Raw genomic sequence first — 27,564 nt, forward strand, 5'->3', positions numbered from 1 at the left:
ATTTTAAAGCATACTTGGCTACCACTTTGGATTTAAAAATCAATCAGAAGACGCTCTCAGAAATGATTAGGTCAGCTGTGATGATGTTATTAAAATGGCTACCACACTACATTCTTTAACTCTATATATCCCATGAACGAATTGATTTTAATGTGCAAGGTCTTGTTTGAATGTTAACTGAATACTCTTTTTAAAAGGTTAATAACAACTATAATGCAAATATAATACTGTTTATTTTATTTGCATGTTAACTAGGGATGTGCGCTTCAGGAGTCAGATTCGGTTTAAACACCCAAATCGGCCCAATTCAGGTAGATTCAGCATTTCTGAATCAGGGGCAGCATGCCGGCCCCAATTTGGAAATACAGAAGCAGAGCAACCCATAGCGATTCAGGTCGCTTCAGGTCAACCAGGAGCACTTTGCTGCCTGTTTGCACTTGCAAACAGCCGGTAAAGTTTTGCAAAAGCTTCCCGCTCTTTCTTAGCAGAGGGGAGGGGGAGAAGGAGTGACTCACTACAACCTCCTCCTTCCCCCTCCCATCTAGTAAAAATTGGCGGGAAGCTTGAAAGCAGCACTTTTCTTGGTTTTTTGCAAACTTGAAAACAGCAAGAAAAGTGCTGCTTGCAAAGATTCCCTCCAATTTCACAGGATGGGAGGGGGGAGGAGGAATGAGTAGTACAAGAGGGAGGAGGGAGGGAGATCAGAGAAGGGAGGGGGAGTTAGGAGTATCCAATCCCACTGCTGCATCCTCCTTCCAGCCAATGGATTCTCTGGAAGGAGATGCAGCAGGGGATGGCTGGGGCATTTGTTTGGGGGGGCGGGGGAGAGCTGGTCTTGTTTTAAAGTTATTGTTGTTGGAGTTTCATTTTCCAGTTGTTAGGGGGAGGCTGCTGTTACAGTTTTAAAGTTATTGTTCTTGGGGTTTCAGCTTCCAGTTGTTGGGGAGGGCTGCTGTTACTATTTGGGGGTTTCATTTTTCCAGTTGTTGGGGGGACTGCTGTTACTGGTTTAAAGTTATTATTCTTGGGGTTTCATTTTCCAGTTGTTGGGGGGGGCTGCTGTTATTGTTTTAGTTATTGTTGTTGGGGTTTCATTTTCCAGTTGTGGGGGGGAGGCGATGTGTGCTACAGAGGTGTAGGTGGGCTAGAGGGGGAGCTGCTTGCTTGGGGGTTCTGGTTTCCTTTGCTGAGTTTCAGTGGGTGGGCCACTGAGAGTTCTCTAATTTCAGTTTAATTTATGTTTTGCTTCTTTGCTCTGTGTGTGTGTGTGTGTGTGTGCATGCATACATGCATGCTAGGGAGGTGTAGGTGGACTAGACAGGAGGCTGCTTGCTTGGGGGTTCAGGTTTCCTTTGCTGAGCTTCAGTGGGTGGGCCTGAGTTCTCTAATTTCAGTTCAATTTGTGTTTTGCTTCTTTGCCACCGGTTTCTGCTGTGTGTGTGCACGCACAGTAGGGAGTTATATGTAGGTTAGAGGGGGGACTGCTTGCTTGGGGGTTCTGGTTTTCTGTTTTCTTCGCCTGATTTGGGGGGCTTTGTTGGCAAGTTTTACAGTTGGTGTTTGGGCTTTGGAGTTGGTGTTTCTTAGAATAGTTGGTATTGGTGTTTTACAGTTATGGTTTGTTGTTCACTGCTGTTGTTGTTTTATTGGTTGGGGTGGTGGGTTATAGTGGTTGTTTAGTAATAGCAGTGTTTGGATAGCATTACTTTGGGTATTCAAGAACTGTTTAGTTTTAAATAGTGTTTTTATAAGGTAGGCTAGTTGTGGACCTTTGTCATTCTTTTGCCCTCTAAAGGAAATTGTTAGGGAACCTAAGGTAGTTTTATCCATTTAATAGGTTTTTGTAGGAAAAGATTTAGTGAGAGTTAAGTAACGGTCTGTTCAAGTTATATTCATATAAAGAGGCTGTCCATTAGTTCTCCATTAACTAGGGTTTCACTGCCCACCTCTGGCACCCTTGGAGCCAGGCCAGGCACTTTTTTTGCAATAGGCTTCCATTTATATCGGGGTTTAGGGCCAGCTTGATTTCTGAAAAGGAATTCAGCTGTGTAGGTTTAGGTTCACAAAAATAAATAGGGCTGTTTAAAAAGATTTCTGACCATCTCCACGAACAGAGCCACACAAACAAACATCTAGAACAGGCAGATAGGTTTTGAAACTTGTCCGGGGTCTGAGGCACAGCCAGGAGGAAGCAATGGGAGGCAGCCGGGAGGCAGCTGTACTGCCGCCCCAGCCGGCATCCAGGGCCAGAACCTGCCTACACCATGGGAAAGGGGCAAAGGTCCAAAGCCTCAGAGGGCTAGAAGGGGCAGGGAGAGGCCAGGTAGTCCCACCCTCCAGGGGGAGGACAGGGGGCTAAGCAGAGCAGAGGGAGAGGGCAAAGGCAGGGGGAATAGGGACCCAGCAGCAGCCCAAACAGAGCCCTTACCAGCCAAGGAGGAGAAGCAGCCACAACAGCTCAGAGCCACGCCCCAACCTACACCTCAGCTAGCAGACAGTAACCTGGCTCAGGAGAGGCCAAGAGCAAAGCCCCTCCAGGTGAAGCTGCTGGAGGCACGCTGCTGGAAAAGCTGGGCAGCCAGCCAAGGGGCCACAACTGGGCCTGCCTTCAGCAACCAGCTCAGCCAGAGAGGCCTGGCAGCCAGCCAATGAGACACGCTGTTGCTGATCTATGCAGCCAAACCAGCTACTCCAGCTGCAACGGCTTGAGGCAGCCCAGAACAATGCTGGGAGGCCAAGGAGGGGTGTGGCCTGGCAGGTGGAGCCTGCAAGGAGGGTGGGGCGGAGATAGAATGCCCTATAAAGGATGGCTCGGAAGAGCGCTGGGGTGGTGGGTTTGAGTAGGAGTAATGGAGCGGAGCAGAGCGAAAGCAAGGAGGAGAGTGGATGGAGAAGGAGATGGCAGAGATCAAAGGGGGTGAATGGTGCAGGTTGAGCAGACCAACGAGTGGATTGAGAGGGAGTCTGGGTGATGTATACTGTCCCTCCTTCCACAGAGCAGGGTCCTGCAGCATCCCTAGCACCCCTATGACGTCAGGAGCAGACCGCCCAGCGCCCCGCCCAGTGGCGGCTGCTGCATGCCCTGACGAGTTGGTAGCCTGTACGGGGAAGTTCGTTCATCCTCAGATACCGGCCGAAGGGGTGTGTCCCAGTGTCGCAGGCCAGGCTGAATACGGACTGTGGCTAGAGGAGCACCTGGACGAGCCCTGCGGGTCCCTCTCACACCCCTTCTGAGCAGGCTTCCCCCGTGGCCACCGCCGGAATGTCCATGGAGATGGAGATGCTCCAGTGGGCCCTCAGCCTCTCTGGGATCGTGAGTTGTGTGAGACAGGATTCGGCGGAAGCAATGGTCAGGGACTAACTTGTGGAGCCCTGCAAGTTGCTGTCCACCGATCCGCTGAGCTACTGGACCAAGAAGGAGGCAGTCTGGCTGGACCTCTCCCTCAAGGCGCAGCGGCTCCTCTCATGCCCTCCGACGAGCGTGGAATGCAAGCGTGTCTTTTCTTATGCGGGCGACATTGTCAGGTCACATCGCATTCACCTTCTCCCATGGACAGTTGAGCAGTTGGTCTTCCTAAAGGTCAACAGGCAGCTCTTTGATTTCTCAGGAGTGGACTTCCAGAGCGAATAAGGTGAGCCCTCCTTGTGGCCTGCATCGTCTCCGAGTCTAGGACCTGGAGAATAGCACTCTTCCCATAATTAAAATTAATTAGAGCACCAGTAAGAAGAGGGTGGAACTCAGTGCAGAAGGGATACACCCTGCAGTTTGGCCAGCCCCCCAACCATACACACACACACACACACACAGAATGCATCAGCACTGGCCCAGTCCCTGTGGGTACAAATTTGTTCTGACAAATGGGAATCGAGGCCCCAGAAATGTTGCCTGCCACTGGAATGGGAAGACAAGGAGAGAGAGGTTAGGTTAGGTAAACTGTAAACTGTAGAAGGACACATGGAAACCCAGAGAAGCAGCCCCAATCTAAGCTATTTACTGTTGTTAAATTTTTTTAAATTGCTGTTGTTAAATGTTGGTTAATTCTCTAAAATGTTCAAATTTGTTGATGTTAAATGTTGACATTGATAACTGCTGTTAAATGTTGTTGAAGGGATGGGGGAGCAGGGAGGAATGGTGTGGGTGGGCGCCAGCTGATGATGAAGGCTGGATCCTAACATTTCCTCATAAGCAGTGTTCAGTCTCAAGCTGGTGTGTGTGTGTGGGGAGGGGGGGATTCTTTGGAACTGTGGTCCGCGAATGCCACTGTGTTGTGCTTGTGGTTTGGTACTGTCTGGTTCGGCTCTGTGGTGTTTCCCCACTGGCTAAACTCAGAGCCAGGCAGCAGAAAATGACAGTGGTTCTGCTGGACTAAGTTGCAAGAGTGTCCCCCAGTTGAATTTGGTTTGGGTGGAATGGATGATGTGATAAAAATCCAAGAAATTCAGTTTTTAAGAATTGTTTGGTGTTTGATTCTCTGGTGTGATGTTATTTTTTTGGTTCAAACTGGGCTGTATGTTGTGATTTTAATGTGCAACTAATGTTGTTATATGCCCTCAGCCCACTTGTGAGGAGGGAGGACAAGGAATCGAAGAAACACATTTTTAAAGAAATTTCTTTGGTTTGTGATTGTCTGGTGTGATGTTACTGGACTATATGTTGTGATTTGATATGTAATGTAATGTGAAGTACTGCTGTAATGTAATGTTACTAATGTTGTTATGTGGTGAGGGGGGGCAGGAAGACCAAGAAATAAATTTTTAAAGCAATTATTTTTGTTGTTTGTGTGATTTTCTGGTATGATGTTGGAGGTTGTTTTAATCTAGGACTGTAAGTTGTGATTTAATAGTGATGATGTGAATTGTGATGTTTAATGCTGTTGAGAAATAAATTTTTTAAAAATTACGTTTGTTGTGTGTGTGTGATTCTGTGGTGCGATGTTGGGGGTTGTTGTAATCTAGGACGTAAATTGTGATTTTACCGTAATGATGTGGATTTTGATGGTTAATGCCGATATTGAGAAATAAAACATTTTAAAATTATTTTTGGTGTGTGATTCTCTTGTGCTGAGATAGGGAAGAATGGAGAGTGCCTGGCCAGCCAGCTCTGGGGGTGACAGGATTTTGGGGTGCATGTCTTAGCTTCTGCCTTGCTTTCCCAGGGATGAGTTTGCATCAGGGGTGTATGCCTGTGCTGTGTGGCACTCACCTTGTGCATAAGTACCCCTGGGAGCAAAGTCTGAAAAGTTCTCATCATAGGGAGGAAAGGAGAGTGGCTGGCCAGCCAGCTCTGGGGGTGATGGAGGATTTTGGGGTATGTGTCTTTGCTTCTGTTGAGCTGTTGGGGGTGGATTGTGAGTGGGATTGTGGCTGCGGCCACTGGCAGCCACAATCCATGTGTTTCTGCTGTGTGGGGGGTTTTCCCCACAGCAGAAATATGGTTTGGGATGGAAACCACCTTTTGGGGGGGGGGTATAAAATGGCCCCCCAAAGAGCAATCTCTCTAAAACTTGGGGGTAGGTGAGAGGTAGGAACAGGTCCCCTGAAAATTGGGTGTGTTTTGCTTGAAAAATGCTATCCTAAGCCACCTAGACAGCCCCCATTTTTCCACATAGGGAATAATTGAAAGTGGAGGAGGATAGGGGGACCTTCTTTGGGAGGCCATAAAATGGCCCCCCCAAAGTGCAATTTCCCTGAAACTTGGAGGTGGGTGGGAGGAGAGGTAGGATCAGGTCCCCTGAAAATTTGATGCATTTTACTTGCAAAATGCCACCCCAAGCCACCAAGAAAGCCTCCTTGTTTTTCTCCATAGAGAATAATGGAGAGTGGAGGATGAGAGTACCTTTTGGGTACTCTCATATTATGCCCCCCCAACCCAATCGTTCTGAAACTTAGGGGGTCATTAGAGGAGAGTTAGGAGAAGGTTCCCACCAAGTTTGGTGTGATTAGGAAAGAAAATCCCCCCCCCCCAGCTCCTGGAAAACTGGGAGCATGTTCCCCATTGAAAATAACAGCTGAATCTTTCTTAATCATTCCCGAAGTGACCCGAATCATGATTTTCGAAGCTGCTTGCTGCTTCAGGAATCGCTTGATTCCGAATCTTTTTTCTGATTTGGGTAAACCGAATTGGGACAACCAAATCACCCTGGCACTGCACACCCCTAATGTTAACAGACTAGGGTTTTTATTTTTGGTTTTTCCTAAGTATGTTACAAAATACAGTAACATGCAAATTAGCACAGTCACTCATGGTTAATGTTTTGCTTTTTCAAAGCAAAAGTGACATCCAACTATGCCCTAAAATTTTACAATGGTACCCAGAAGTGTAATGTTTTTATGCTTGTACCACACTCTATTGCTTGCCATGGCTACTAGCCAGTGGTAGACCTCTCCTCCATAAATCTGTTCATCGCCCTTGTAAAGCCATCTGTTCTCATGGCCATCATTACATCCACCTGCAGAAAATTCCAGTTTAATTACTCATTGAGTAAAGCATTTACTTTTGTCAGCCTGTTTCTCAAAAACTTCATTGGTTGCCCTTAAGTTCTAATATTATGGAAAGAAGTAGAAATCATGTAATGTCAGGAACCACTGTGCCTGACAAGCAAATAAAACTTCAGCACTATATTTCATAGATACTAACAAAAACCCTGACTGTCATCTTTTTAAAAATTTTACAAGTGCTAAAATTTTAGATAAGAAGTAATAACTTACTGCAAATCTTTTTGCCAGATCAGCAACATCTTCTAAAGTTTCCATTTCACTCAGGCTCTCCAAAGTTAGCTCACAGAACTGAACTCCACTAAATGTAAATACATTTTCATTAATTGCTATTCTCTGCTAACATTTACAAAAAAACAAAGCAAGCCAGTGTTTGAAAATATGGTCAAATGGTACATATAATTCCAGTATCCCCCTTGCATGCAAATACTTAAACCCAAACGTTGAAATACTTGGGAACAAAAGATTTCCCAGCAACCTTTGGGAACCTTCTCAAGGGCTGCAGAAAATTCTGAAAAAATACATTGGAGATTTTTTTTAAAGAAAAGCACAAAACCAAAATAGCTTTTACTGCACATGCATTTAGCTCCTCCTCCTCAATCTTGGCTGCCAGAGCATTAGAGATGAGTTGGCCCAGGAAAGAAAGAGGTGGGGTGTGTGTGTGATTCATACAGGAAGCGACAAGGGGGAAAAGGAAAAGACTTAAACAGTCCCTGTCGCTGCCTAGAAAGGCGGCTGGGAGACCTGCCACCGTAGCAGCAGCAAAGCTGCAGTTGCTTGAGGGGCAGGAGGAGAAGCACTACAGCCACCTTGCCATTACCAAGGTCAATCAAGCCATAGCTCACTCACAATAGCCGCTACTTCTCATCAGCCAGCATCTGGATCCTGTGGAACATGGCAGGGGGGCACTAGGAGACCCACTACAGCATCAGCAGAGCTGCACAGTAATAGGGATGGGGGAGACTGGGGCCAGCCAGCCAGGGCCGTGAGGCCAGAAGCCACCACCACCTTGCCCTCACAATTCTCACACAATCAATGTAATCCCTCTCGGGACTGTTGCTGACACACTTAAGTGACAGGGGCAGCTCCACAGCTTCGCAGCAAAAATTTTGAGGGGGGGATATTGGTCTCTGGCAGTAGCAACAGTAATACTGGGGTGGGGGCAGGAACCTGGCTTGTTCCCTGGTACATGCCCCCCACCCCTGAGTCTCACATTGAAGCAATGTGGCTAGCCGCCCTGCTGCTTCACTGGATCACCGAGTCTCCTGTCTGCCCACAGCACTTCAATGTGAGTATTGTAGGTGGCTGCCAATGGTGGGTGGGTCAGAGAGCCCACTCTGGAAATCCCACCCCTGATCACGCCACACCCAGTCTATTAAAACATCAGACTGTGAACCAAAAATACCTAGTTCAGATGTCGTCTTTTGTATCTGCCACCTGGCTTTGGAGCATACCAGAAACAACAGGCATTCTCAGTTCATTTAAATAATATAATCCTCTCTCTCTCTGTTCTTCAAACTGCTTTATATTACTTTAAGCAGAGTATTAAAATATAAAAAGCTAGGCCACATTTAACGGGCTGCGAAAATTAATCATAAGCGCATAAAATTTTGCAACTGAAAGAGTGATATGTCTCCATACAACCTATTTTTTGGAGCAAAGGAAGAATTAAAAGATTTCTAGCTTCAGAAAAATGACTGCATTCAAAAGTCACATGATATAGCATCCACACTACCTATAAGGTACACTACATATCTCCCTTGCATTTAGGTGTGCCAACATAAAGGCACACCTACACAGAAGAATAGTTAAATATGAGCAATAGTCAGAAAGCTAGCCAGATGGAAAAATACCAACAGAGTAGAGCAAACATGCAAATCATGCTATTATAATCATACTTAAATAAATAAGCTTCCTGTCTGGTGACTGAATGCAGTCCAAGGAAAGGTTAAAGAGCTGAAGTCGTTGCACTACAAGTTTATCCCAATGGGAAACATAAGAGTCCTCTCTGATCAAGCCACGTTATCCCTTTTGGATGTCAGAGAGTAAAATTTTGACTTTAAGGGAAAACGCCTCAGCCAAGTACAAGCTTCAAGAGAAGATTGTCCCAATTCGGTTCAGAGAGCCACCCCCACTACACAGTTCAGAATTTCAGGGGTGGAACGCAGGAATTTAAGGAGAATTGACTCAAAAGACTCTCCTATTTTATCAGATACCAGCTCCGTATAAACTTTGTGCAGTCACCTTGGAATTAAAGAGTTTAATGGCAGTTGGAATATATTGAGCCTCAGATGAATAAAAGAAACAACAAATGATGTTTGTTGCTGCTATGGCCAATATTTTAACATGAGAAGCTTGCACTGACCAACTTAATCTCTGGTCAAACCAGACTCCTAAATTTTTAAAATGTGGGACCTCCATGATGTTATTGCCACATGTATTTGAGGTACACAAGATTTTTTTTTTGCCAAAGACAAAGACTTTGGATTTTTGATAGTTAAATACCAGGCTTTCTTCTAGACAGTAAGAGACAAAAGCCTTTACCAAGAAGACAGACCTGCTATTGTTCTTGATAGAACAGCATCATCAGCAAAAATAAAATAGGAACTTTAACATTAGCATCTGTAATTAGTTTCTTAATTTCTCAAATGAAGAGGGGGAAGGCCCCCAATACAGATCTAATTCCCACAGAACATTTTTAAGTCACTATTTCTTGGAGTTGGATATACTAGCAATTGTTTTCACTCAGATAAATGCGACTGAAGTTATGCCACCTGTCTGGAGATGCCTTCATAATACCAGTTTATAAGAAGGGAGACAGAGCAGACCCGTCCAATTATAGGCTAATTAGCCTTTTATCAATGGCAGGGAAGCGCTGTGCCCTGTCTCTCTATTACCAATTTGTGGACTGGCTGGAAACTAATTTTTAAAAATCCTGGGAAGGAAACAGGCTGGTTTCAGGTGAGGGGCTGGTACAGGTGATCACCTCTTGACATTACAGTTCTTAATCAATAGTCAGGGGATTACCACTACTGCCTTCATGGACCTGAAGGTGGCTTTCAATACTGTACCCCATGCTAGATTGTGGCACAAATATAATAAACCTCAGTAGTCAACTTAAACATTACAGTTGGTGCTACAAGAACTTCACTTGCCAACTTAAGATGCTACCTTGTAACCATGACCTGGTTACAAAAATTATTAATGTTCTTATGATTCTTATATACTTGATGTTTTAAAATATAAATAAAAGCAATTCTTCTATGGATTTGATCCGATTTCTTCTGGAGGCTGAACTGTGAGACTTTAAACATGTTTGCATCATAAACTGCTGTTACACAAATCCACTGCAAGTTTCTTTCAGAGCACGCCCCAAAAGTGAGAAATAGATTTTAAACATCTGTGTACACAGTGCAAAGTAGATTAATGAACACAAGAAATACCTGCTTACCTGACATCTCCATTAAATTTCTCATTGTTATGTCTACATTCAAATAAAAATGGCCAAAAGGTGTATATTTTAATCACATCACAGTATCTGTGCAACTCCAACAGCGGTTTATTACACCAAATTGTCCAAATGTCATCTGAAGAAAAAAATAAGGATATGTGTGGATAATGAACCACAACTAAGTTCTTCAATGTCTATATAGCACTGTAACACTTTCAGAATGGTGTAGTAGTTAAACTGTCAGGCTAGGATCTGGGAGACCCATTCAAATCTCCATTCTGCCAAGGAATCTTGCTGGGTGATCTTGGGCCAATCATACACATTCAGCCTAACCAACCTCAGAGGGTTGTTGTGAGGATAAAATGGAAAAGAGTAGAACAATATAAGCTGCTTTGGGTACCCACTAGGGAGAAAGATGAGAGTATAAATGAAGTAAACAAACAAGCTCTCACTGTCAGAGATTTGGAATAAGCAGTTGTAACATCAGCATCCCAAATAAAAGTGCACGGCGCTGACTCTTTGTTTTGGCCTTGTGTGTTAGTCAGTTCCTATGGAGGTTTAGAAAGGACAAAACAACTGCCCACAGAAACTGCGTGGGTCAGATCATTTGCGTAAGTGCTGGGGCACCAACACCAGATCCAATGTTATCCTGTGACTATACAGCAAAGCACAGAATCTGGCTATAAAGAGAACTACAAAGAAAAATTTCATTTTACTAACTTGCATTGTCAGTTTATATACCTGGTTTATATTTCTTCGATGAACCCTTTTCAAATTTCTCACAAGCCTACAAAACAACAGAGATTTATAGTTATCACTGTGAATACAAGAACAAAATTTCAGATCTTCTCATATTTAGTTAACAATGAATAATCTGATCCAATAGCTGATTATGAACACTCTCAGAATATGAGCTTCCTCAAACTATACCAAATATCCAAAGTGGTGTTTTCTCTTTGAAAAAGATCCACCTAGTTTATCACTGCAGGCTGAGAAGATGGCCTGTGCTCCAAAAAGCTGGTTTATCTTAAAATAAAGTTGAAACTTCTGCTTAACAACTGCAAAAGAAGGACTTGCAGTGCAATCCTAAAGACATTTTCTTAGATGTAAGCCCACTGAAGAGACCTAAATAAGATTCTGAATAAACTTGTATAGGATTATTCTGTTTACTAAAGAGCAAAACCAGAAATTCTCACAAAGTAGCAATAAGATGAATAAACTTTATTTGCTATGCTATGGCAGAGAATAGCCTGGAACATTATGTAAAACCAGGGCTTTTTTTCTGGGAAAAGAGGTGGTGGAACTCAGTGGGTTGCCCTTGGAGAAAATGGTCACGTGGCTGGTGGCACTGCGGAGGGCAATTTAAACTCCCCTCTGTCTGAAGATCAGGGGGTGGGGCCACCAGCCATGTGACCATTTTCAAGAGGTTCCAGAACTCCATTCCCCCACGTTCCCCCTGAAAAAAAGCCCTGTGTAAAACACACTTCGAAGTATATAACACCAACTGAACGGAATACAAAGTTGCACTAATTAACAGAACAAACAGGAAAGGAGAGAAGCTGAACTAATCCTAGTAGAGGTCATTATGAAGAACTGTTGTAGCCAAGTATATTTCCAAAAAGAAACCCTTCTGTCAAGGAGACAGTTGAAGTGAAGTGTCATTTTATCATGACAAAACTGAACATAGGTATATCACAGGAAACAGTCTTCTAATACCTACAATGGTAAAATGTTTTTCTGGTTTAAAAATCTCAGGAGATGAGACGCATTTAGGACAGCATTACCAATAGTGCTACAATGTAAACCTCAGCTGTCTGTACAAATAAAAGATATGTACATTACAAATGGGAAATATAAAATTCATAGTTTTAGGTGGGTAGCCGTGTCGGTTTGCAGTAGAACAATAGGATCTGGGTCCAGTGGTACCTGAGAGACCAACAAGATTTTCAGAGTATGAGCTTTCAAGAGTCAGAGCTTCCTTCTCCATATATGAGATCTGAAGAAAGGCACTCCAGCTCTCGAAAGTTCATACCCTGAAAATCTTGTTGGTCAGTAAGGTGCCACTGGACTCAAATCCTCCTATAAAATCGTTAATAAATTTTATCAGGCAGCATGAAAATCAGACTTTATCCTTCAACCACTTACCAATGCACAGCATGGTTTAATGAAAGTGCCATATAACATGATGTTATTAATTTGTGCTTCAAATGTGTAACTCTCCATGCTGCATGATCCTGAAAAGAAAACAGAGAAATAATTGAGGAAAACTGCAACAGTGGAAGCAACCATACCCCAGCCTGTCAAAATGTTTTACATTTTATGTACCTGACATTCATTCTATATACTGTATTTTATTTGTTATTGGAAACATGAATATTTTTCTCTTGGCTGTTTAGATGTACCAGTTGCACTGAGGACCTACTCCCTTTTTTCATTTGAGATCTCTTGGAGCCATTATACCAGGTTAGAAATCAATACTCACATTTAATGATACTGACACATTATAGTGATTGATAGGACTTAGAATTGCTTAAACAATAGATTGGGGTGGAGTTACATATCTCCACTTTTGTAGAATATTGTAAGAACACATTCCAAGAGGGCTGAGGGTTAAGAACTTGAGCTTGTTTAAGCAAACCTTAAAATATAAATGGATAGCAATATCAGTCAAGAGTTCAAATGATCTTATGTTGCTTCTCAATGAACAGTCTAATGAAAAACTGGATATTTTAATACCAAGTGCACTTGATATTGTATTACATTATGCACACAATGTTCATTCCACTAAATAAATATTGTTACATTATTGGACCTGTTCCTCTAGAGATTTAGCCACCATCAAACAATAGCCAAGTCTGTATGGGTCAATTTTGCCAGTTCAGTTCCTATACTCAGTGTTTTTTTCATGACTGTACCAAATTTGCCACCATAAGTAGTCACTCTGGCTACTATGCAGCTTTTCCTCAGCTTTCCTGGGAGTGCTTTGCAGTAGGCTGTTTCCCAGCGCACACTCTTTATTCTGTTTTTGGCCTTCCACCCTCTTCCCCTCTCTCCCACCCCTCTGCCAGCCCACTCCATTGTGATTGGTTACTCTTGTCTAGCCAGACACACTCCCTCTCCTCCTCTCCATTCTCCCCCACACTGCATCTGCTAGATTTTGCCAACCAGTTATTTAAAACAACAGAACCTGGGGGAAAAACAACCAGAATCAAATTTGTATAATTCAGCCAAGGAAAAGGCCAAAAATAAAATTCTCAGTTTGAAACGACACCCACACTCAAAAAACGTTTTAAAAGTAATTTGGGGACGGGCGAGATCTTCATCTGAGAACTCCCAGTGACCTAGATAACAGGACGGAGAGCCAAAAGCCAGTGCGGCCTCCAGAACCGCCAGAAGAGGGGCAAGCAGCCAGCCTCGCCTCCCTCAGTACGTCTCCTCTGACAAAGACGGTAGACTCGATAACTGGAGCAGCAGGAGGAAGGGATGGCCCATGTAAACCTTCTCCTCCTCTGCCCCAGACGCAGAGGAATTATTTCTCAACGTACATTTCAGAGCAAAACGCGTGACTTTCGGCCGACTGAGATGCCAGGTCTAAAGAGGCGCCCCTCTGGGCCTGCTCTCTACCCTCAGAAGCGGCGCCGTAAAAGCTCTTTCGGCTTCGACAGAAAAAAAACCTTTCGCGCACTCTCAGGAAGGAGAGAGGAGGCCTCCAGCCTCGGAGAAAGCAAGGAAAGAGCCTCCCCGCCCTCTTGCTCTCACCAAGTCAGCGGCCGAGTTCCAGCGTCGCTTCTCCACTTCCGCGCCTTCCCTCGGATTCACCACCCAGTCGCTCTTCCCGGGTACCGCGCTTGATCCGCCACGACTGACAATACGGCGTCCGTCCTGCTCTGCCTCCTGATTGGTCACTCTCTGTACTAACGTCACCGCACCCTGAAAAACCGGATGGCGCCTGCCTCCTGTTCGGTTCTTTTCCACCCTCAGCTCAGCCATAGAGACAGAAGAGAGCTAGAGAGGCACATGCAGGTAAAAGTTGGTGGTGGACAATAGCCACGATTCTCTATGGCCTCGGAATGGCGTTGTGTTAGGCCCCAGCGTCTTTGTATCACGTTAAGTCCTGGTAAACGGGTGTCATTTTCGGCCAGAAGTGCCTACGAGGTCTGCAATGGCAGGGTTTATTTTCTGCTAATTCTGTGATTCAAGCACCACCGGTTGAAGAGAGAGAGAACCGAGAGTGGTTTGGCATCTAAGGCACATGCATAGAAGTTACTCTTGTGGGCTGCCGGATTTTTCGAGCAAGTGCCAAAACCCCACGGTAGTTTTCAAGCCATGATGTAGATTGGGAGCAGGCACTCTGGAAAGGGCAGGTACTCTGGAAAGGGCATGGAACACGTATAGATGATCTTGAGAATATCAGCTGTCTGGGGGAGCGTTTTCACAGGGGAAAACGGGAACGCGCTTTAGTCACTTTTTACGTATGTCATGTAAAAAATGTTAATGCGGCGAAGAACCCAGAAATCTTAGGTAGTGTGGAAGTAATCCTAGAGAAAACCTCAAGGGCATGGTGGGTTTGGTCAGGGCTTTCCTATTGGAAGGTAATGTATTAATAATCATTTTAGCAGAAGGGAGAGGGGGGATTGAGGCCACAGAAAACAACTAGAATTGATTACGTTTTTAAAGGCAAAGGATTGATAAAAGATCTTGGGATCATTACCAGCTTTTTAATCCCCTGCTAGTCCATGTAGTGTGACTGTACACATTATAAATGTTTTGGAGTTGCCTTCCTGATGTCTACCATTTTTTTAGAAATAAATAAGGGTCCTTAGACAGTTAAAGACGAACAGTTTTATTCTAACAAACTTTCATAGATTAGAATCCACTTCCTTGGATTGCAGTGTAGTAGGTTCTTATTAAGAAGACCTTCATATTGGAGATACAAAAAAATAAACAGCAGACCAAGGGACTGTGAAATGTAATCATACAAAATTCAGATTTACTCAAGAGAGTACAGAGACTCTGCAATAATAGGCCACTTCCCCAGTTTTGCCAAAGTACGGAAATGGCCTACTACTGCTATTGTGAAGGATCATTCTACTTCCCTGGGTAAATTTGCATTTCATCTAATTAGATCTCACCCAATACTTCCTGCATTTCACAGCTCCTTGACCCTGCTGTTTATTTGTTGTTTTCATACCTCAAATATAAATGTTTGCCTAAGTGAGACCCACTACATTGCATCTGATGCATCTAGTCCACAAAAACTTAATCTGGAATAAAACCTTCAAAGTAGACTCTTGTTTGTTTTTGCTGCTGTAGACTGATGTGGCTGGCCCTCTAAAATATATGCATTTACCATTTGCATTGCAATTTGTGCAGTTAAGATATGCTAATATTCTGTCTGCTTATTTATCTTGTTTTCCCCAAGATAAAAAGACGATACCAGCATGGTTGAAAACTCACCAGCACCATTGCCTGAAAGAGCAATATATGGCTTTGTTCTTTACTTAGGCTCCCAGTTTATCTTTAGTGAGTATATTAATTATTGAATAACCTAGTAAACCCAATATTCCTTCCAGTGTGGTGTCTGTAGTCCATCACAGTTCTTGATAGCTATGCAAGAGGTTTCTCATTAGTACCTGGTGGTTTCACTTCATTATGTGTTCATTCAATATTACACCATCTCCTACCTAGAATGTGGAACTATTTTTAAACTACTGAAAATTTAAACTCAGTATGGTGGTGAAGATCAGAAACAAAAACAAATCTTAAGGATTAAGGCCTATCAAGGTTTCTCAAGTGACTCTAAGAGGGCTACTGTACCTTTAAGCCATAATCCTAAGAATACTTGGAGTAAATTGATTATCTGAGCAGGTCCTCAGCAGGTTCCACTCTGCAAATTAGCAAGAGCAACAATCATGCATGTGCATTCTCTGTTGCAGCCCCTACTGTATAGAATAGCCTGCTACGTGAGGACAGGAAAGCTCCCACTTTCCTGGAATTCCACAAACGATGCAAAACTGAATTATTCAGGAGGGCATTGTTACACAGCTGGTAGGGCTATACTGTAATGGGATGTTTCAGAAAGATGTTTTAAAGAAGGGAAAGTGACTGGAGTATAGTACATACTATCTGTTGCTGTATGTATTAGCTGCTTATGTAATTGCTAGCTTGTTTAACATGTTGTGTTGTTTCAGATTTGTCTCAGGTTTCTGCTTGCTTTCATGTTTCTGCAATCCTAATTCGATTGTATTGCTTATTGGATGTCCCATCCTGTTGACTGTATTGATTATCATTGTGTAAACCACTTTGAGTTTCAGTGAGAAAAGCAGACTGTCAGTAATATAAATAATTAACAATAAAATCCCTGCTCTGCATATGCTGCAGTATGAGGTAATAGAGTACTAAAGTGGTAGAATGGTTTGTACTATTTCACACTGTGGGTGAGGAATATTTTTTTAAAGTTCCCCTACATTAGCGTGCAAAGCCACAAGCCTGATATGCGATTCTACAGATACCACCCTGCAGTTGGGCTAAATCAACAACTGCCTGCGCTCACACTTTCTCTGTGGTAGCCACCACCTTTTAGAATGTCCTGCCTGAGGAGGTCTGGAAAGCTCCCGCTCTTCTGGCTTTTCACAAACTATGTTGGACTGAATTATTCAGGGGGGCTTTCTACTTAGATTATTGAGCTGTGTCATAAATAATAGCTCAGAAAGATACTTTGGTAAGGGACAGGGATGATAGACTAGGCTATTGCATGCTATCAGCTGGTGTGGATATGGACCTACTGGGTAGTTCAAAGTTGCTGAAAATGTCATGTTAATTACTTAATGCTTTAATTCAGAAAGGTTTCATCTATGTGTTCAGCATTCTGCTAGTTTTCAAATTTGCAGCTACCATACCCTTTTGTATCTATTTTCGTTGATGCCCTAATTTTGATCATATTGTATTTTTGCTCTGTGAATGTCCTAGTTACTGATTTTATTGTATTCACTTGCAGTATGTAATCTGCCTTGGATCTCAGGGAGAAAAGGGACTATAAAACAATAACAATAATAATGCAAGGAGTTCTTACTTGCAAGATTCCCTACCTGCAGTCTAAAATAGTACAGCTTACTATACCACTTGTTCTGCATATGTGGACCAAGCCTCAGTAGAACTTGGTTCTAAATAAATGTGCCTGCACTCAGAATGCATGTATTATATATAAGAGTTGTATATGTAAGCTTCCATCTATGGTCATTTTTTAAATGTTTGATTTGTGTATTGTGTGGTGTATTGATTTTGAAAACACTACAGTATTTTAATATTAGAAGGGGAAATATATCCAACATTCACTGGGGTATTGAAGGAGCATATCACAAACAAACCACCATCAACTCAGTAGAGAAGCAAACTTTTTTGAGGGCCTCACTATTGATTCAGTACCAGTCAGGTTAAATGCACGCTTGGCTTCTTGCAAACAAGAATAATAAATACTATGTTATGAAATTATATTCACTATTCTTCTCCTTTGTTTTTTCTTGTGTAGTTCTGTACCTTGTTTGGGCCTACATACCTGAATCCTGGCTATTCTCATTGGGGTTAACGTACTGGCCTCAAAAGTAGGTTGAAACAATTCTCCCAATTATGTTATCATTGTGGAAGATACTTAATTTATGCAAGGAATCTATATGTTGCATTTTTAACATCACCTTACATAAGAGCCTGGTAGATTAAAGGATCTAGTCCTTCATACTGTTTCCAATAAAGGCCAAGCAGATGTCTCCAGAAACCTGAAAACAGACAACAGTCTACCCTGTTGCACTGAGGTTCCATTTTGCTGTTTTGGTTAATAGACCTATTCCTCTACGAATTTGTTTAACCTTTTTAAAGCCATTTAAGCTAGTAGCTGTTGCTACTTCCTGCAAGAATGACTACTGTAAATTAAGCTTTGCATCATTACAATGACAGAAATACTTTTTTTTACCCATTCAAAACCTCACTGCCAATTCATTTCATTGAGGCCCTGGGGTTCAGCATTGCAAGATAAACATCTGTCTGCTAATTCCATACCTTCCATAGCTTTTTCATGATGTTATAAATGTGTCTCCCTTTTATCCTCTTTTATCTGAACTTAAAGAAACTCCTTATAAGAATGGTGCTCCATCTATCTTATCATTTCTATTGTCCTTTTCTGTACCTTGTTACATTTAGTAATTTAAATTGTTTTTACTGGGTGTTTGCATGTGGGTGACACTACTTAAAATTATTATAATTTTGCAGGTTCTGGGCTGTTGCTTTGCCTGTTTACCTTTTAGTTAGTTTGGGGATAGGCTATGTACTTCTCTTTGGAATTAACATGATCAGTACTGCTCCATTGAACTCCACCCACACCATTACAGGTAATCTGATGATATGATGCTTTACTGTTCTTTGGTCTTCCACTATTAAATAAGTACTTGGTTCTGCATTGTAAATGTTTATGGCAGTTTAATTTGACATCAAGAGATCAGCTACACATAAAAGTGTTGATAAAAGGATTCAGTGTCAATTGTCTGGGGTGTGACCATAAGCTGAAATTGCCGTGATTATAAAAGTTACAACCCCTGTTCCAGGTGCTTTGTTTTCAGACCCTCTACTTCCATCATGTTCAAGCCAAACATTTTTAAAAGTGTCATGGGCGTCACTCATTTTTTAAGACTAGGTTAAATTAAGCAATACTCATACTTGTAAAGTTGTAATCATTGACATTTGTAACCAACTACTTGCATGTAACATGTTGCTATGCACACAGATAAGGAAATGTTTTCCACTGTGTTAATTTGAGCATCTGTATCCTACCAATAGACAGTGGTGTATTATCTTTTCTGTTTTGTGCATCTTTCACCTGGGACTGTGCTGCTTGAAATACAGGTATGGGGTAATGGTCAGAGTGTCAGACTAGGATCTGGGAGACCCAGGTTGAAATCTCCAATCTTCCATGCAGATTTGCTGGGTGACTTTGAGCCAGTCACATACTCTCAGCCTAACCTATCTCACAGATTTGCTGAGAAAAATGGAGAAGAGAAGAAAGATGTAAGCTGCTTTGGGTCTCCATTGTACAGAAGGGTAGGGTATAAATGAAGGAAGTGAATAAATGTATGAAAAACAATATTCCTCCTTTCCACAATGGCTTGCATCAAATTATATCAGTTTAAAACAATTTTCTTCAATAAAACTAAAACAATTAAAACTAAAACTTAAATTCATTTAAACTTAAACTGCAGCACCACAAAACCCAAGCCATGTTCCTACCCTGTTCTAACTGGTGGACTTTACAGAGGAGAAGAAATGCTGATATACCTTTTGCAGGGGATTATTCTAAAGAACAGCCATTGTGAGAGTCCTGCTTCCCAATTTTGATAATTTAATCTTCCAACACAAGGATATTTCAGAGCACGGCTAAAAAAGAAAATCTTAAAAGATGTGTAAGTTCATGTGAAGCTGCCTGCCCACTTAAAAGGGGGAAACAAAACCTTTTTTCATGTAGAAAATTAAGTTTATCAAAAAGATGGCAACCATTGGCCTATTATTTAATAACGAGGGAGCATAGGACATTCAATTGTGCAGCCCTCACCTGCATTCATAAGTGATACAACTGCAAAAGGATCATGTTATCTCATTCTTCTGAATGTCTAATTTGGTGCTTGTTCTCTTAACATTTGTATGGCCAAGTTATTTATACGAAAATCAGCACAGTAGTGGTCAAGATATAATTTGGATTGAAGTCTTTTGGAGATTTGGGGAATGTATGCTGGAAACAGCCTATTTACTTAGTTGTAAAATTATTGCCTTAAATAAACCAAAGGGATGACATATGGTTTTGCATTTTCTATAGACCACTATGCAAGAAATCAGAAACAGAAGAAACCACAAGAAGAAGCTATCCCTGCATTAAGAGATGTTTCCATCAGTGAAGTAAACAAAATGTTTTTCCTGACTGGCAGAGCAGTTTGCAGTCAAAACTGATTAAAGGAAATACCTTTTTAAAAATAAATTGATAAGAAAAAATTCTACAATCCTGATTTCAAAGCACTGATGAAGTGCTAAAATGTTTTGCATTAATAAGAGTAAATGGCAAAATGCAAGCTCTGAAATGGCTGCTTTTGGTGCATCTTATCACCCAAACCAGATACTGTTCATTCTTTGTCCATGCTGGTTTCCCACAATTAAATACTTTGATAAGAATGCAGGCAATGCCCCCATCAGAATCTGTGTGTTCTCCTATGCTATATCATGCTACTTCTTGAGCCAGTTTGGTATAGTAGAGTGCGGGACTCTAATCTGAAGAAATGGGTTTGATTCCCCACTCCTCCACTTGAAGCCAGCTGACCTTGGGTCAGTCACAGCTTCTAGGAGCTCTCTCAGCCCCACCCACCTCACAGGATGATTATTGTTGTGGGGATAATAATAGCATACTTTGTAAACCGCTTTGAGTGGGCATTAAGTTGTCCTGAAGGGTGGTATATAAATCAAATGTTATTATATTCTTGGCCCTGCACTTCCATCAGAATGGGGAAAATGGAGCAGTCCTGTGTAATTGTTCTCTCACTTGAAAATAAGGTGATTTTATTAAATTGTTTTTACCTTGTGAACTTCCTTAAGCAGATCTCCAGAAAGCTTGCATAGAAATTTTCTAAATAAGTTCTGTGGAAATTGAACACATGAACCTGCCTTACAGTGTGTCAGACCATCGGTCTCACATGGTTAGTGTTCTCTACTGTGGCTGGCAGCTGCTCTTCAGAGTTTCCAGAGTAGGTCTTTCATATCATCAACTACCTGATCCTTTTAATCCTCCCTGGATGGCCTCACCCAAGGAGTTAACAGGACTTGCGTATCAGGTACTACACTCTGATCCTTGGCCTACCCAGGCTGTTTACTAACATACTATAATGCTCCATGTATGGTTTACCTGTAAACAAGACCTGTTTAGTTTCACTGTTTCAGATATTTATTTCAGTGTTGAATCTAACAGACAAAATTGTCAACTGTACTTGGTGTTAAATTGTTTATTACAGGTTACCTTCATGTCAATGGAAGAATATATTCCACTACATCTGAATTTATATTACATTAATTTTTTCAGAAGTGTCAGTTTGAGTTCATTATTTCATACCTCTCTCATTTTAATAAGATATTATACCGGTAAAACAACACTGCATTTTAATATGCTTGATTTGTTACAAATCTCAAAATACTGGAAAATAAAACCATTTCAAAAATTGTTAAGTATTGTGAGCAAAGGTATTTCAGTATTTTCTTTTTAAATTGAAAGTATATTGCTGAGGAACAAAAGTGGTTCCTAGCTTTTCAGAGTAGATTTGCTTATTTTTTTTGGATGCCATGCAAGAGAACATTTAGAAGAATGCCTTTAGCAGGTCCAGAAAGTAATACAATACCGAAGCTTCTTTGTGGATTCCCCCCCCCCCCATTCTTTAACATAAAATTGTTGAATTAAAATTCATTAATAAGTTCAAGACTAATTATTCCTCAGGTCTGAACAAAGATCTGGAATATCTCATTCACTATAGGCACTAATATTTTGCATGGGGTTTTGCATGATCCTGCACTGGGCAGGGGGTTGGACTAGATGGTCTGTATGGGCCCTTACAACTCTATGATTCTATGTCCTTTTGTTGCTTCCCATCGTTACATCATATCTGGCAGTAGCCTTTATGTTAATGCCACTTTGCCTCTCTAACAACAGTTGAGGGGGACTCTCAGTCTGAGTAAGCTGATTACTGTTGTTTTAGATCAGGCTTACCTGGGCTATCCAGGTTAAAATACATTTTCTTAAGGTACTGCTAGACTTTTGTAGCTACAAACACTACCAATCTGGATCAAAAAGAGTCCAGTAGCACCTTTAAGACTAACCAATTTTATTTTATTGTAGCATAAGCTTTCGAGAATCAAGTTCTCTTCATCAGATGCCTGATCCAAACTGCTCAAATACAGAAGAGGAGGGGAGGGGAAAGAAGGGGACATATATCACAAGAGGACAGGATGCAATTAGTGTGAAGGCAATCAAAACATTCCTTTGCTTGTAAAAGTAAACATCTCCTTTTGGTGTGGAGTCAGTTTGCCGTGTTACTTTGCCGCAGTGAAGGTATCCAATTCCTATGTAGTATAAGCCCTCGATAACCACAGCTCTCCCTGCCAGCTGCATCTGACAAAGAGAACTGTGGTCCCCGAAAGCCCACACGTACTCAGGCTGAGATAATTGACAAACAAAGCCCACACCAGGCGTCTTTGGGCTCCCCCAGACCACGCCTCTGTAAAGGAAATTGTTACCTGTGATAATGTGATAACCATTCATAGTCTCTATTCAGTCCCAGCTTGACAGAGTCAAATTTGCATATGAATTCCAATTCAGCAGCCTCCCGTTGGATTTTGTTTTTGAAGGGTTTCTGTTGAACCACAGCGACTTTTAAGTCTTTGGTGGAATGTCCTGGTAGATTGAAGTGAATTTGTAAGAGTTCTGTTATGTTCCCCCACATTAATTAACATCTATATGAAGCTGATGGAAGAAATCTAGAATTTTAGAGTGAGATATCATCAGTACGCCCTCACCTGGATAGGCCAAGCAAGCAAACAAAATAAAAGTGTAGCAGTACCTTAAGAAAATGTCCTTTAACCTGGATAGTTTATGGAGTATAGAGATCAAGTGTTCTGTAAAAACGTAAGAATTTCCTAGCTGGATTGCTCCAAAAGCCCAATAGTCGAGCATTGTCTCTGACAATAGTTAGCCAGATAACTCTGGAACCTCATAAACAGCATAGATCCAGAGGAGTTAGCCGTGTTAGTCTGTAGTAGCAAAATCAAAAAGAGTCCAGTAGCACCTTTAAGACTAACCAATTTTATTGTAGCATAAGCTTTCAAGAATCACAGTTCGTCTCTTCAGTTTCTGTACTATGCATCTGAAGAGACGAAGAGAACTGTGATTCTCGAAAGCTTATGCTACAATAAAATTGGTTAGTCTTAAAGGTGCTACTGGACTCTTTTTGATTTTCATAAACAGCATTAACCAGCAACAACAGCTACCCATCTTGATCTATATTCCCAGGGTATGAGCTTTCCAGAGTCAGAAACACAACCAGGAACAGGAATCATAAGGAAGCTAGTAAAGTAAAATGTTACTTGTTGAAACTTCCCTCTTTTTAAAGAAAATCCCCTTTCTCAAGATGGTCTTTCTCAGAGGCAGATGAAGGATGGAGAACTTAGTACACAACCTGCAGATAAAACCTATGTTCCTGAAATAAAACAGTTCCGTAGCGCTTCATAAACTAACAGAATTTATGCTAGCATAAACTTTTATGAGGCAACGCTCAATTCTTTAGAGACGTGAAGGGTACATCTATTAGATCGATGCATTTAGATTAACGGGGAGTGGGTCCAAAAAGGAGCCAGTTTAAAACAAGACCCTGTCAAAAAAGTAATCAATTCCCTTGTAGAAAGTGAGGCATTGTAGAATATGGAAGATGTTAGTACCTATAGTGAGATATCCGAAATCCTTGTTAATTCCTCGGAGGGAGTCTTGCACTTATTAATGAATTCTAATACAGGCATCTTGCGATGGATTCTAACTCCTTCACCAGACGGCATGAAGTGTTGATCCATCACGCCAGATGGGCTAACACGGAATTCTCTAAGGGAACCCCCCAAGTGAAATCACGGAATGAAAGTCCATTCATACTTTGTCGGTCTCTAAAGGGCCAGTATCATCCTCTTTCATCGCGACCGTTCCAACTTAGTACAGGGGGAGGGGAAGAGGAAGAGCTGCCGACCAATCAGCCGTGTGGCTACTCCAGCCAATGAACTCCGCATAAGGAGAAGCGGGGCCAGCCAATCAGGAGCCAGCAACGAGGACGCCGCCACCCCCGCTACGGTTCGTCGACCTGCTCTGGTGACGGGATGGGACCGACGTAGCCGTTAGCGCCCCCTTCTTGCTTGCTGGCGTCGTCCACGCGCCATGCTGATCACGCTTTGCTACTTGTACCTTTGGGCACGTTGGGGGACCTATTCGGCGGGCCTGATCCGCCGCACGGTGCGCAGGCTCCACCGAACTCGCTGTTCCTTCACCTTCTCCTGTTCCGGCTCCGGGTGCCCTCGCCAAACACTGCATCAGCCCCACCGCCTTCCTCCCGGCAGGAAGGAGCCTCCCCCGCCTTCCGAGGACAGAATCTGCCTCAGGGCGGGGAATAAGTTTTTCTTCACTGACGAAACCCAGGTCTGATGGGGGGAGCCATGAGATGGGGAGGCAGAGTCTGAGAGAGAAGAGGGGTGGGGGGTCATGCTTTTAGACGAACGTGGTGTGGGAATAGGTTGTCCGGTCCCCGGTGACTGGGAGTCCCTTCGCGAGTTGCACGAGAAGCAGAAATTAGAAGCCCCCCCTCCCCCCGGCCAGGGGAGAGAATTATAGGGGAAGACGCACCTGTTTAATTTTTCTCTTAATAACCAGAGTCACCTGACGTTATGTGTGAGTGACACCCCCTTCCGTGCCCCTAGTTGTGTAGCTAGGTGACGGGGCCGGTCCTGGTTGTGTTTCTGACCGGAACGATCATACTCTAGGAATATAGATCAAGATGGGTAGCCAGGTTAGTCTGTCTGTAGCAGAAGAAAAGAGTCCAGTAGCACCTATAAGACTAACAAAATTTGCGGTAGGGTATGAGATTTCGTGAGTCACAGCTCACTTTTCAGATACAGCTAGACTGTGAGTCCAGCTGTCCTTATATCTTGGAGAATGGAACGATTTCAGATGCCAAATGACAATAGTCTGCTATTCCTATTGTCACTGGCTATTGTCATTTGGCATCTGACATCACTATTCTCCAAGATATAAGGACTCACATTTTAGCTGTATCTGAATATGTGAGCTGTGATTCACGAAAGCTCATACCCTACCACAAATGTTGTTAGTCTTATAGGTACTACTGGACTCTTGCTCTTTTCTCCTGGAAATATAGTTGGTCTTTAAAGTGCTACTTGACCCGAATCACGGTTATTGCTGAAAAGACAGGGCTGACCCAAAGTGGGAGTATCAGGAACTGCGGTTTCGCTATGATATGTCAAGTGACATGTGCAACTTTTCCAGGCGCAAAAGCCTGCTAGGTTAAACAGCAGACTAGAATGTGTGTGAATTTTCACTCTGTTCATTTTCAAAGCTAGTCTGACTGAAGATGCTATGATCATGAGAAGGAAAATAGCTGGTTTAAATCTGACCTCAAGGAAAGAACTCAGTAGGTGACATCAAGCAAATGCTACATTCTTGCACTTTCTGTTCTCTCTCCTCTATGTAGTATAATAATACTGGCTTACCTTATAAGCTTACTGTGAGGAAAGTGTTTTAAACATTTATATTTCCCTTTCTGTCCAAATACGGTCTCCAAGGTGGTGTGTGTACACACACACACACAGTAAAACATAGACATAAGCACATACATAACCAGGAGGAGACCAATAAGTTTACTGGGTATATGGAATATTTAAATACTTGAGGAAGTTATAATATAAATGCTAAGCATTTTTCACTTCATATGCCTATGGAGCAATCCTGAGCAGGTCTACTCCGAAATAAATTCAATTTTATTCAGTGGGGCTTACTTTCAGGAAAAAGTACTTAGGATTGCACTTAGGATTAAAGACAACTTGAGTTGGATGTAGGTGCTTATTAAAATCTTACACTAATTAACCAAAGAATGCTAACATAGTTTAAACTTAAAAGGCTTGATGAAATATATATGGGAATTGCCCATAAGTCCTGCACATATGACACAATTGGTTACACATCAGCTGCATCATTTTCCTGGCATGTCTATTTATCAAGTGCAGTGAGAAGTGCACTTGATAAATATCAAGTGAGAAGCCCTCAGTGGTGTTCTCCACTGTGATGTTAGTCCCCCCAGATTATAAATCTTGTGGATTATCACCATTTATGCTGAGCCCTCCTGTGATGTACAACTCAAGACTTTCTGGTTGCCATAACAGCTTTTCCAGTATACATTAAGTCTAGCTTCAGATAGGTAGCCATGTTGGTCTGCGGTAGATGAACAAGGTTGAAGTCCAGTGACACCTTTAAGACCAACAAAGATTTTCCAGATATTGAGTCTAGCAGGTTATGAACTTGATTTTTTATTTTGTACAGGATGTGTGAGTCTGTGATTGGAGGCACCATTAATGAATACTTTGTAATGGACAAATCAATAGCTACTGAAATATAGCAATATGAAGTTTGTCATCAGGTTTTTTATATATGTTTGTTTGTGTGTGGTAACCAGATCAAACTTCTTGGGATAAAGGGAAAATTAACTTTTCTCAAAATATGTTCAATTTTTTTCAGTCCCTTGATGATTTAAACAAATGGACATTGCTTATTGTATCGCATCCTGTCTATTCTGATGAAATATTTGAATCTGAACGTATAGCATTTCTGACTGAAAGTATTTCCACTCAAGCAGGGAGTTCACAAGCTATAACTTGCTCAACAGAAAAGGTAAGAAAAGGTAAAAGGCACTTTTGCTAAGAATCATATAAAGTGAACTGGATAAACCTGATTTGATAATAGTGGTCAGAGTATTGTACTTTATTTGGGAAGACTGACCCTGCAAGTCAGTCAAATGTACTGGGTTATCCTGAGGCAATAATTTATCAACAAAACCTATCGCACAAGAATGTCTTGCGAATAAAAAGCTCAGGGAACACGTACACTACTCAGTGGTAGTTTCCCTCCCAGGATCTCAGCTGCTGGTGCTAGGAAAGACTTGTTTCTGCCTGAGACTTAGGAAAGCTTCTATTAAATTTAAGCAGATGGTACTGAACTAATGGATCAATGGATTCAATATAAGGTATATCAACCTTTTAGTCTATAGAAAGAAGATGGGATAAAATATAATGTATAATAAAATAATATATTTTTGTTTTAAAATATTGTTTATATTGCATAAAAAGCAAACAAATGGTATAGCCAGATTATCAGTACAGTCTTATGGAGAATTACTTCAGTCTGTGCCCATTGATCTCAGGGGGCGTATGCTGAGGTAACTGTTTAGGATTACGCTGATAAAATATGAAGTGATCAGGTCACTTATAATGACAAACTCAGGAGGAATAATGTGAAAAAACAGCATAACAAGTTCCTGCTTTCTAAGTTCTCCATTGTGTCCTCATTTACTTTTTTTAAGATTAGATGGCATTTATTATTTCATATTTATTTACTTACAAATTTTTTATCCTGCCTTTTGTCCAGACAGAGCCACTAAGGAGACTAACAATTAAAACCAGCTAAAAACTAGCAGTTAAAACACAGGGCAGGAAGGAGAGGTCATGAAGAATGCCAAACAAAAAAAGTCTTCACCCACTGGTAGAAGATAGTGATGGAAGTGAACAGACAAATATCCCAGATTTGTTTCTACATGATATTTCATTGGAAGAAATGGATATACTTTCTGTTCTGTTGTTAGAGGTAGTGACGGAAGAGGACAGACAAATATCCCAGAGGAGGGGTTAGTGTTTCTATATGATACTTCATTGGAAGAACTGGCTATACTTTTTGTTCTGTTGTTACAGGTATTGTTTCTGTATTGAGGTTTGTAGTTCTGAAGGAT

The 27,564-nt window shown here is 41.9% G+C and overlaps 3 protein-coding genes across 7 annotated transcripts in view; 2 read left to right on the forward strand and 1 right to left on the reverse strand.

The window, feature by feature from the left end:
- TTC3 (tetratricopeptide repeat domain 3) overlaps nt 1-13,797 on the reverse strand; it is a 209,880-nt gene extending 196,083 nt beyond the window's left edge. The window contains exons 1-5 of the mRNA XM_054973156.1: nt 13,706-13,797; nt 12,092-12,180; nt 10,688-10,733; nt 9,947-10,082; nt 6,709-6,796 (exon numbers count right to left, since the gene is read on the reverse strand). Of these exons, the coding sequence (XP_054829131.1) occupies nt 6,709-6,796; nt 9,947-10,082; nt 10,688-10,733; nt 12,092-12,169 (348 nt within the window). The 5' untranslated portion in view covers nt 12,170-12,180; nt 13,706-13,797. The remainder of the gene's footprint in view (nt 1-6,708; nt 6,797-9,946; nt 10,083-10,687; nt 10,734-12,091; nt 12,181-13,705) is intronic.
- Nucleotides 13,798-13,836: 39 nt separating this feature from the next.
- Nucleotides 13,837-21,193, forward strand: PIGP (phosphatidylinositol glycan anchor biosynthesis class P). Of its 5 annotated transcripts, none has more exons than XM_054973159.1 (5): nt 13,837-13,969; nt 15,369-15,469; nt 17,475-17,547; nt 18,209-18,327; nt 19,803-21,193. In XM_054973159.1, the coding sequence occupies exons 2-5, from the start codon at nt 15,388-15,390 to the stop codon at nt 19,931-19,933; spliced, it is 405 nt and encodes a 134-aa protein (XP_054829134.1). In that variant the 5' UTR covers nt 13,837-13,969; nt 15,369-15,387; the 3' UTR covers nt 19,934-21,193. The 5 variants fall into 5 exon arrangements, with proteins under 5 accessions (XP_054829134.1, XP_054829132.1, XP_054829135.1 ...); XM_054973157.1 differs by lacking the exon at nt 13,837-13,969 and adding an exon at nt 13,978-14,310; XM_054973160.1 differs by lacking the exon at nt 13,837-13,969 and adding an exon at nt 13,978-14,258.
- Nucleotides 21,194-23,885: 2,692 nt separating this feature from the next.
- The window catches only part of HLCS (holocarboxylase synthetase), a 331,356-nt gene continuing 327,677 nt past the window's right edge, over nt 23,886-27,564 (forward strand). The window contains exons 1-2 of the mRNA XM_054973805.1: nt 23,886-24,191; nt 26,301-26,453. Of these exons, the coding sequence (XP_054829780.1) occupies nt 23,934-24,191; nt 26,301-26,453 (411 nt within the window). The 5' untranslated portion in view covers nt 23,886-23,933. The remainder of the gene's footprint in view (nt 24,192-26,300; nt 26,454-27,564) is intronic.

Source organism: Eublepharis macularius, chromosome 3, assembly GCF_028583425.1.
Source record: "Eublepharis macularius isolate TG4126 chromosome 3, MPM_Emac_v1.0, whole genome shotgun sequence".
NCBI lineage: Eukaryota > Metazoa > Chordata > Lepidosauria > Squamata > Eublepharidae > Eublepharis > Eublepharis macularius.

Bases quoted from the DNA above. Each gene is read 5' to 3' on its own strand.
- PIGP (XM_054973159.1), top strand. From the start codon at position 15,388: ATGGTTGAAAACTCACCAGCACCATTGCCTGAAAGAGCAATATATGGC. The intron at 15,470-17,474 runs GTGAGTATATTA...TTTCTTGTGTAG, and splicing joins AGGCTCCCAGTTTATCTTTA to TTCTGTACCTTGTTTGGGCC. The intron at 18,328-19,802 runs GTAATCTGATGA...CATTTTCTATAG, and splicing joins CTCCACCCACACCATTACAG to ACCACTATGCAAGAAATCAG.